We start from the raw sequence: 10998 nt of genomic DNA, 5'->3' as shown, positions 1-10998 counted from the left end.
CACCGCGCGCTCACTGTGCCTCCGAGAAATTGCATAGCAATTAGCAACTCATTGAAACGCAGTAGTAAATGACTGAATAATATCCGATTAAACCGAATCCCGGCGTGGATAATACAATCCAACTCGAAAAGGGTGTTGCTCGATTTAATGTGTCTTCTGCAAATCATTGAATCTGTTCATTCAAACTTCGACGTGTATGCTTGCAAAGTTGATTACAGCAATCAGAGGAGTGTATAATGTATCGCTGGTCTGCTCATTTTTGCGCCAGGATTCCTTTGGTTCATTTTTACCTAATTTGGGGGCGCTGAATATGAATCTGGCAATATTTTTGTTCTATCACGTCACATTTGATAGATAATATCTATGTCGATTTTAATACTTTTTCACGGTAGCCAAGTCGATTTATCCTACTTTTAGTACTTACTGAAGTTATTGAAATGTTTTCAGATTACTTCCACTTCTACCTCAACAATATTTTGAATAAAATATTTGCTGTTGCAATTTGGATTTTGAGAAGTAGAAAGTAGTTCAAGGAAAAGATTGCACCACTCTCATGAGTTACATGACCGTTATAACTGCGTGATATAGCCCCTAAAGCACGGTAACTGAATACATTTTCGAAGATTCCACCAATCGGTAGTGTCATTATAGACATTTTGCGATTTTTTATGTAGCCTCCCTCCGAGTAACTGTTGAAATTATGCGACCACCCTCCCCTAACCAAATATACTTGGATATTTACTGACTTTTAGTAATTCTCAGACCTTTTATTTCGTCTTCCACTTGAAGTAGTTTCAACATGTCTTAGAAATTACTACTTCTACCGGTGGTTGAGTGGCAACGCCGATCATTTCGACTACCTCTGGTTCATAGTAAAATATTACGGCAAATCAGAAACCAGTAAGAATGTGAAAAAATTTATATTTAGAACTAGCGTTTAATCATGCAAAACACGAACACAAAGCCTTGAAACCATTTAGAAACATCACTAGAAATTAACCAATCCTTATCTCTGGCTCTGTTCGAGTATAGAAAACATGGTATTTGGTGTAGGCCGCAGAATGTCCTATATCGAGACGGATCGACTGTCCTAGACCGATGCATATTATTTCTATTGTGAAGTAGCATGCACTTCAGGTTTCGTTTTCAGCTGTTAGTAAGCAGTCTCCATTCATCTGGTTGTCTATAATATACAATGCAGAAGAGTCCCTTTGTATCATGGCAATAAACCAAATGGAATACAGTTCAGAAACTGCTTACCTCGATTCCGATAAAATGTGACAGAATAGGGAAACTGAAGAAGAATTAGCGTGATAAGTATTGACAGAGATTAATGATTATAAATTCTTTCAAGTTAGCGTGATAAGCGCTTTTTCTTTGGAAAAGCAGACATCATGTGTTTTTTAATGTTTCAAAACAAGCTTAAAGAGCCACATATATGGGTCATGTGCCGGAGTGAACAATTCTCTTCTACATATTAGACAAACAATGTAATGTTTATTGTTTGCAAACTATTACGTTTTAGAAAAGATCAGTGTGCTGTCACAAAATGCATTGACCGATTAAGTCTCCGGGAGAGATGTATGAACGTAGGGAACTAAATTGAGTATGGAGCAGGGTTGTAAGGACTCCGACTCGACTCGAGTCACGATTTTCTGATGACTCGACTTGACTCGAGTAATTTTCTCAGAATACAGAATTGACTTGACTCGACTCGATTCAATTTGTGTATTTACTCGACTTGAACTCGAGTCATTGGGCATGACTCGAACCAAGTCACATGACTCGAGACTCAGATGGCCAACACCGACATTTCATTGCAATTTCGAAGAATAGTAAAGTAAACACACTATTGGGATTTCGTCTATTGGTACTGGTACTTGAAAATGCGACCAAAAACTGCTAAAAGTGAGGAAATTAGTGCATTATAAATGCGAAGCATTCGACGTCACCAAACAGAGTTATAAAAAAAAGCGTTTAATAAGACTGGAAACTGGAAACTGAACAGTCAACACAAGGACTTGAAGTGGCGAGATAGCGCAGTGGTATAATCCGCGGCTGCAACACCAATGGGTGCGTGTTCGAGTCCGACCGAGGTCGACTTCCGAATTCCGATACCTAAGTGTTGGAGGTTTACCTAGGCTCCTCCTCGCCACCTCATCCGCGTCAGCGGTGTCTTACAAAAGCCTAGAGATGGGCCGTGCTATAAGTCGGCAGTTACGGAAAATAAGAAGAATATCGGCCTGGTGTAAATGACCATAGTAGTCGACAAACACCATGAATACCCCAAAACAAACAAACAAACAAACAAGGACTTGAACTCGGACTCGAGTCAAAATACCTCGACTCGGACTCGACCCTATGATCGATGACTTGGACTCGGACTTGACTCGGTGGTGAATGGAAAATGACTAGACTTGACTCGAGTCAAAACTATAAAAGTGAGATAGACTTGTTACTCGGAGCCTTTTGACTTGGTTACAACCCTGGTATGGAGCTACTGATCACAATCTTTAAACGAAGAGTGGATAACAACTGCTACCGACTAAAAATGGTTGCGCCCATGTATAATTTTGTGGGTCGAAAAGAGGTCCTGATTGAAAAAAGATAGAGAAGTACTGGATTGATGTTCACCGAAAACTCACTTATTCTGTTCTACAACAACCCAGGTTTCATCATTATAGATGATTTCAACAACAATATTTGATCTGTTGCCGTTGTACGCTCACCGTAATGTGACCAACGAAAGTCGTAATTTGATTAATTTATGAAAGTGAGAACCTTGCATACCGAAAACTTTGACGTGATAGAGAAATTCTGAGAACAGAATCGAATTCAGCAACCAAAAATCAGCCTAACTAAATCATTAAAATTTTGGGGCAAAAGTTTTTTTGAAATTTGTGTAGACCAGTGTAATTTTATGGGTCGAAGAGAGCTCCTGATTGAAAGAAGATAGAGAACCACTGGATTCAAGTTTAACGAAAATTCACTCAGTCTGTACTACGACAACCCAACTCAATCATTAAAATTTTGGCGCGGAAATTGTTTTGAAACTGGTAGGCCAGTAGTTTTCTTTCAACATCCTCGTGAACTGAAAGGTTGAAGCCAGATGAAATGTGTATTACAGACACTTCCCCTTTTAACACTGTTAGTAATGCATCGCTAGTAGCCTACACTGTAAACGAAAATGGTGTGTTTACGCAATTCACACCCTAGCGTAGGGTGTGTTTTGGGTCATCACACCTATTGGGTACTAAATTTGTCATTTACACCTAAGCTATTGGTGGAAATGAGCCGAACACACCCCTACACACATATACCATAAGATATACACCCCAAGCATTGGCATTTGGGGTGAATTGTTAAAGATTACACATTTTGTCAGACAAATATGAAGTTTGGGATTCAATCCGCGCTAGCCGCTTCCACAAAACTTGACTGTTGAGTGTTGAAGTTTTAAGTCTGTGTCGGTCAGAAGCCTGGTTAAGCAGGCAGGGGTGCGGCAAGTCTGCATTCTTGTTAAAAATTCAGTCGAATCACTGTACTGATCATTGTATGGGCACTTGAGAACTTCTCTGCTGTGTCTAACTGTAGGTCGTGTTGGACATATTCTCTTTGGGGTTGAATTATCCACCGAAAATGCGTGTTTTCGCCCACTTTATTGTTGTCCATGTCTTTAAGGCTTCTTGGGTAGGCTTCGGCAATGTTCCATTGTTCAGTTTTTATGGATTTAACCCGGTTCGATCAAGTAAATTCGCCTACGCATATAGTTTCAGCTTCAGTGACAAATAAGCATTCGTTGTATAACATTCGTGTGCTACATTGACATGAATGAATAATAGCTAAGTCCGCAATATCACATTCACATTTATCGTGCACTGCGGTGCTCGTACTTTGGCTGAAATTTCACCCTGTCTACTATAGTGTGACCGATGTATCTCAAGTGTGTGGCAAAAATACGACACATTATGAAGTTGTCACGATACTGGTTTATAATTTCTTTCATGTCACGTCAAATGAACAATTGTACATTGTACGTAGCCTATATGTACAAAATATATCGGGCCTATTCCGCACAGCATTAGTGTATAACCACAATATAATGCAGGTTAAGGGTATTTAGAGCTGGGAATACTAGAAGGAGTTAAATTTCAGCCACAAACTTATATGAGCAGTACGCAATATGGGCGTAGCAAGAATTCAAATTAGAATGGAACACCAGGTTACGTCACGGAACAATCATTGAATTGGGCGAAAGAGGGACTAAATTGGGCAAAGTTTCCTGGTTATTTTCATATCTATATTGATGTGTTATTCACTATTTGGTAGCTTTATGAATTGCACACTAAGCCTAACGGACAATTCGCATACAGCTTTCGGATCGTATCAATGGTTCGATCTATAAAGATAAACCTAGTACTGCAAGACTTTTTGAAGCTTACTATGATGCAATCTGCAGCTTCACGGCTATCAAATCCATATTTCCGATAAATCAATTATAGTATACATACAAATATTCCGGAGATCCTTAACTTCAATATAGTTATTACATCAGTGAGTCAATTGTCACATCATAATGGAATATACAAACCGTCGTCACCAGAACAGCTGCTGCTATGTTTGTTTGGCTACAGCTATGTAAAATGTTTCGTTATATGCCGTATTTCCGCGCTTAAGAGACCAGACTGGCTATCGACTGACCGTATTAGTCGTCGTGAATCTGTGAAGAAAGCCTCTTTCGAGATTGAAAATATCTGGATGGTGAGTTACATTTCGTATCTGTACTATTGTAGTAAAGAACATTTGTTCCGTTGTGTTTCCAGTACAGATCCGATTCCTGTTACTCAGTGTCGCAGCTGTACTGAACAGAATTATATGTAGCAAGTTGGAATTTTAAACGTACCGGTAGTGACGATACATTGAATTCACATAAATTGTTGTATCACCAGTACCGATACCAATCTCCAAGACACAGTAGCTCAATGTCTCTAATGGAGATACTGTTGACAGGTCCAGCATAAGCTATGATTATAAACTACGGTAATTTGGGTTTGAGCGACATCGTTTGTAAGTGCATTGAAAAAAAAAATCGAGTCGATTGTCGTTATATTGATTACCAAAGCACATCACGACCAGTTTAAGTGTAAAGGGTAGCGTACCACTGACTATGCAGAGCTATGTTTATAGGCCTATCACACTGTCATTATCACTGAGCTATATACACATTATATATTATGTTATGTTATGGTAGGAAGGTAAACATATTATCTATTCTACTTCAGACTTGCATGGGCAAAGATCGCAAATTTGGGGCTCTTGAAGAATGAAATTATCGATTTCTCCTCATGAGAAAACAAGTGTATCATACAAACAGCAAAGGGCTGAAGCATATGAAGCAATGGTATCTGAGGTGAGCAATCGACATTTGATGAAAGCTTTCGATCCCCGTAAATTGGGGCCAGTAAATGTTAATGATATTATGACATGGGCGAAAATATGACGATGCTATATTGCAATCACTATGAATATGAGAGACTTGGCTAGGAACAGGCTTACCTCATTGAACATATTTTGCAGTGGCCAACTCAGACTATCTGTTAAGAGTATGTGACCCATCAACCAGACTACTTCTTTTGAAACTACTTCTCTGAGTTCTGTTCATATATTTATTTTAATTTGAAGCAGCTTGACATGGATTTGACATAGCCACTTCTATATGCTTGTCATTGAGTAGAAATTGACATCTATTGCTTGAGTAGCAATGCGCACTACTGCGGTCAACTCGGTGTGCAACAATGCACGGATTAGCTGGGTCTTCAATGTTTTGACCAATATGAAGAGGCAAACATAGCCTTGCCAAAGTTTATCAAACTATCCTTTCGATCAATATAAACAAATCATAATATATGCACTTCTTGACTCATGATATGACATACACACGATCTGTGCATATGCACAAATCTGCTTTTTGTTAGATTCAAGGACTGATTGCTATTAGTAGCAGACTCTTACTCTGTGAATGTGAAATCAAATATGTTGTTGGTGAGTAATATACTATGCGTAGGATAGTTACAAAATTGTACTTTAACTCGCTTATTTACAAGCATAAAGCAAGTCAAGGCTACAACATCAGTACACATTTCGGATGTCGTGGGCCTTTCGAATCCAATCCAAATTGTCAACTAAACGTTTACCGTATGCCTCATGGTTATTTTTTCAATTTTAGGATGCTGCTATACAAGCTAATATCATGGAATTTCAACCAAATCGACGTCACATTTAACGGTAGAAGCGTATGCTGCGAAACAGTAAAGGATCGTTATCAAACAGCTTATATTCCAAGGTAATCATTATCATTCAGCTAATTTGCAAATTTCCATGTATAGGCTAAGGCAGTGGTTCCCAACGTGGGCGATATCGCACCCCAGGGGGCGATTTGGCGGTCTAGGGGAGCGAAAATGATGAAGGGGGCGAAAATGGACAAAGGGGGCGACGGGGGGCGAAAATAGGAAGGGGCGATAGGGGGGCGATGACGCGTCAAAACGGCTGACCTTTTTTTTTAGTCAACCCACGGAAATTTAGTTACAAAAGTGTGTCAAATTAGACATCGAGCCGAAAATTTGACCTTTTTTTTTTAGTCAACCCGCCGGTGATTACAGTTTGTATGCCCAATTTTCGATACACAAAATTTTGGGGGCGATGATCGGTGTTGACCTTGAAAAGGGGGCGATGAGTCGAAAAAGGTTGGGAACCACTGGGCTAAGGCAAGTCAAGGTTTCCTAATCAGACCTGTATCTGCGGTCGCTTTGAATCCATTCTGAAAGTCAATATTGCCCATCTAGAAAACGTTTCGTGTTTTGGATTAATACCAAGTAGTCAAATTTAAATCAAGTCCATGCATCTCTTTCTCTGATTATTTTTTAAATTTTAGGATGCTGCTTAAAGACTGCATGCTCCAAGAGCAAGATTATATCACTGGAACTAACCGAGTTTAGGAGTATGCTGCGACAACTGAAAGACTCGTTATCAAGCCAGCAGGTATGACAACTTTGTTAACGACACCTGATGTCAACTTTCGTAGTCGCATATATGAAGTAAACCAAAGCAGAGATGGTCAAAGTTACTAGCGTTGGTACTCAAGTCTATGTAGAAATACCCCGTCAATTTATACTCGATTACAAGTAGATGCAACAGTTCCCAATACAAGTCAAAACTACGTCAAGTGGAAGTAGAATACGAAATGTCGGAAAAATAGTCAAGTATGGTAAGTAGTTTTTCGGAAGTTTGTACTTTGAAAATTGCAATATGAATCTTCGCGACTAATATAAAATTACTAACGGCATATGACACTACTAACAGAAACAATCTTCAAAAATATATTCAGTTATTCCTGGTACAGGTGGTGTTGCTAGACTTGGACAACTAGATATTCTAGTTGTCTAATTATACTTATTGAAGCTATTCTAATTTGTGAAATGTTTCTATGCTCTAATTATAATTATAATCGAATTCATGAAATCTTTCTATGGTCTACGGTAATTTTAATTCTAATCTAATGTCTGGGTTTCCCGAAAAGGCTACAGGAGAACTGTAGAATGCGAAACGAGCCAAGCTTGCGGTGCAGTAGGGGTGTTCAAAAATGACTTTTTATTCTCAAATTCTACTCGCTACTTGATAAAATTGTTAGGTTACCTTATTGAAGCTTGCACACTAAATTTGGTTTGATTCCAACCAGCAGCCGCATTGCTACTGGAGAAGAAAGTTTTTTTAATTTATTATATTAAAATGAGTCAAAATTTTCTGTTCACCCATGAAATTGTTGTCTATAAACGATGCCCACCAAATTTGCCACAATTCAAACCAGCCGGAGCGGAGTTACTGATGTCGAAAAATTTGGATTTGAATAAAATAGTATTTACGGTGGGCACAACTGTAATAACTGATTAAAGAATCGGTCACCGTAAAAATACTATTATATTAAAATCCAATATTTTGAATCAGCAATAACTCCGCTTCCACTAGTTGGAATTGAGCCAAATCGGTTGAGCAATGTTTCATTAGAAAACCTAACAATTTAATGGGGTGAACAGAAAATTTCAAATCTTCTTTTATTCATTTTCATATAATAAATAAAAAACTTTCTTCTCCTGTAGCAATGCGGCTACTGGTTGGAATCGAACCAAATTTGGTGTGCAGGCTTAAATTAGGTAACCTTACAATTTTATCAAGTAGCCAGTACGATTTGAGAAAAAAATCCATTTTTGAAGACCCCCAGCGCTCATATCAGATGAGTTTAGAATCCAATCCAAATTGTCAACTAAACGTTTATACCTCATGGTTATTATTTCAATTTTAGGATGCTACTATACAAGATCATGTCAGGGCATTTCAACCAAGTCGACGTCGCATTGAACCATAAAACCGTATGCTGCGAAACAGTGATGGATCGTTATCAAACAGCACATATTGCAAGGTAATCATTAGCATCCAGCTAATTTGCTAATTTTCATGTATAAGGCAAGTCAAGGTTTTCTAATCAGACCTGTATCTGCGGTCGCTTTGAATCCATGCTGAAAGTCAATATTGCCCAACTAGAAAACGTTTCGTGTTTTGTATTAGTACCAAGTAGTCAAATTTAAATCAAGTCCATGCATCTCTTTCTCTGATTTTCTTCTAATTCTGCTAGTATTCTAGTTGTCTAATTATCCTAATTGAAGCTATTCTAATTTGTGAAATGTTTCTATGCTCCAATTCCAATTCTAATCGAATGTATGAAATCTTTCTATGGTCTAATTTTAAGTCTAATCTAATGTCTGGTTTTCCTGGAAATGCTACAGGAGAACTGCATAGTGCGAAACAAGCCAAGCTTGCTGTACAAGGGGTGTTAAAAATGAATCTTTATTCTCAAATTCTTCTGGCTACTTGGTAAAATTGTTGGATTACGGAATTGAAGCCTAAACACCAAATTTGGTTCAATTCCAACCAGTAGCCGCATTGCTACAGGAGAAGAAAGTTATTTTATTTATTATTTAAAAATTAGTAAAAAAATTGAAAATTTTCTGTTCACCCATGAAATTGTAAGGTTGTCTATAGAAACGATGCCCACCAAATTTGCCTCAAATTAAACCAGCCGAAGCGGAGTTATTGATTTCGAAAAATTTGGATTTGAATAAAATAGTATTTACGGTGGGCACAACAGTCATAAATGGTTAAAGAATCGTTCACCGTAAATACTATTTTATTCAAATCCAAAATTTTGTGACGGCAATAACTCCGCTTCCACTGGTTGGAATTGAGCCAAATCGGTTGAGCATTGTTGCTATAGACAACCTAACAATTTAATGGGGTGAACAGAAAATTTTAAATCTTTTTTCGTTCATTTTCATATAATAAATAAAAACCTTTCTTCTCCTGTAGCAATGCGGCTACTGGTTGGAATCAAACCAAATTTGGAGTGCAGGCTTCAATTAGGTAACCTAACAATTTTATCAAGTAGCCAGTAGATTTGAAAGAAAAAGTCATTTTTGAACACCCCTACTGCACAGTAGAAATTTGCTATTCTCATGCTCATAAGATGAACTATGATTTGATGATAACGGAGTTTGATTCAACTTTTGGCGATTTCAGTAATTCTAATTCTAATCTAATTTGAAAAAAACTGTTAGGTAGAATTATAATTTTAATCTAATTTCCAACTGTGTAGCTCAAATTTTAATTCTACTCTAATTCGAAAAAAAAAAACTTGTAGTTGTAATATAATTCCAATCCAATTTGGAAAAAGGGAACGTTTTTTAGTTGTCCAAGTCTGCCTGTTACATGCGGTTTGTATTAAAACTATCCATCAATTTCCATCTTGTCGATGCCTAATTGCCCACACATACAGTGATCGTGTGTGAACATGTTTCCTATAGCGGTAAGTTCACCCTATCGGACCACAGTCTGTGCTGCAATTCCTTAGCAAGTGTAACATCTGATTTTTTGTAAGTACTTTGTGAAAATATATATACTTTGTAATGGCTTCTATTTTTGTGGTCTTTCATTAAGTTATGCATGTTAGCATATGTGCCTGTTATTTGGGTTGTGAATATGCATTTTGATTTCAGGATGATGCCACAAGTTCTTGCTGAAGATAGTGACTCAGCCTTCGCCGTACAAGAGTGTTTTTCGGAAACCTGGAGGAGGCGACTTCCCAATACTACATGGGCAATGTTCTTCGAGCAGTATTTTCAGTGAATTTTTTTCTCCGTCGCTGGGATCTCTGTTTTTGTTATTTCACGAAATATGTTTCCATTTTATGTTATTATGGTTCAATTGATATCGAATATATGCAATCAAGAAAGTTTATTTGCAATAGCGTGCCATTTGGAAGAAGATGCAGGATTTCAAGTGGGGTGTATATATTGAAATTCCGCCCCAATCAATTCTAATGGCTAGGGTGAGATATCCGATATACACCGCAAGGAATGGGGTGGATTCTGGTCATTCACACCGGCAGGGTTACGTAAGTTCTGTTTTCGTGTACCACCTTTTGGGGTGTGGATAACCACTCTTTTCGCTAAGAGTGTATGACACTCGCTGCTTCGACTCTCCCTATCTTGAATGCTTCGCTATTATGATACTCGATCTTTTGAATGCTCACTATTTTCAATGCCTCCCTATCTTGAATGCCTCACTGTTTAGAATGCCTATCTGTTATGAAACTCGCCGTTTGGACACTCGCTACATTGAATGCCTCATAACTAGGGCGGTTTTTTTTTTACCGACAAAAAAAGAAGATTTTGACCTAAAAAATCAGAATTTTGACTTTTTTTATCTAAACAAACTGAATTTTGACCATATTTTGACCTAACGTATGCAAATTAGGTGTTTTCCCACACAATGTTCAAATTGTACCACTTATCTTCATTTCTGGTTGGAACTGGCTGCCCTAACGAAGTAGTTTGGCCTAAAAAAAACGATTTTGGATTAGAAACAGGCAACTTTTTACATGAAAAAAAC

The 10998-nt window shown here is 37.9% G+C and overlaps 1 protein-coding gene across 3 annotated transcripts; it reads left to right on the top strand.

Moving 5' to 3' along the window:
* Positions 1–4465: 4465 nt before the first annotated feature.
* LOC145443225 (uncharacterized) lies at positions 4466–10339 on the top strand. Of its 3 annotated transcripts, XR_013916351.1 has the most exons (6): positions 4469–4761; positions 5283–5410; positions 6227–6343; positions 6932–7038; positions 8357–8473; positions 10104–10339. XR_013916351.1 is itself a non-coding variant. In XM_080321209.1 (4 exons), exons 2-4 carry the CDS (start codon positions 5346–5348, stop codon positions 10231–10233), a joined length of 312 nt encoding a protein of 103 aa, XP_080177335.1. In that variant the 5' UTR covers positions 4469–4761; positions 5283–5345; the 3' UTR covers positions 10234–10339. The 3 variants fall into 3 exon arrangements, 1 of the variants encoding a protein (XP_080177335.1); XR_013916352.1 differs by lacking the exon at positions 8357–8473 and having other exon boundaries at positions 4466–4761; XM_080321209.1 differs by lacking the exons at positions 6932–7038; positions 8357–8473.
* Positions 10340–10998: the final 659 nt, after the last annotated feature.

Source organism: Botryllus schlosseri, chromosome 7, assembly GCF_051294905.1.
Source record: "Botryllus schlosseri isolate E-star chromosome 7, Bs_hap1, whole genome shotgun sequence".
Lineage (NCBI taxonomy): Eukaryota > Metazoa > Chordata > Ascidiacea > Stolidobranchia > Styelidae > Botryllus > Botryllus schlosseri.
The sequence above is the reverse complement of the archived record's forward strand: the minus strand, read 5'-3'. Positions and strand labels throughout refer to the sequence as shown.

Bases quoted from the DNA above. Each gene is read 5' to 3' on its own strand.
- LOC145443225 (XM_080321209.1), top strand. From the start codon at position 5,346: ATGAGAAAACAAGTGTATCATACAAACAGCAAAGGGCTGAAGCATATG. The intron at 5,411-6,226 runs GTGAGCAATCGA...TTTCAATTTTAG, and splicing joins ATGAAGCAATGGTATCTGAG to GATGCTGCTATACAAGCTAA. The intron at 6,344-10,103 runs GTAATCATTATC...TTTTGATTTCAG, and splicing joins CAAACAGCTTATATTCCAAG to GATGATGCCACAAGTTCTTG.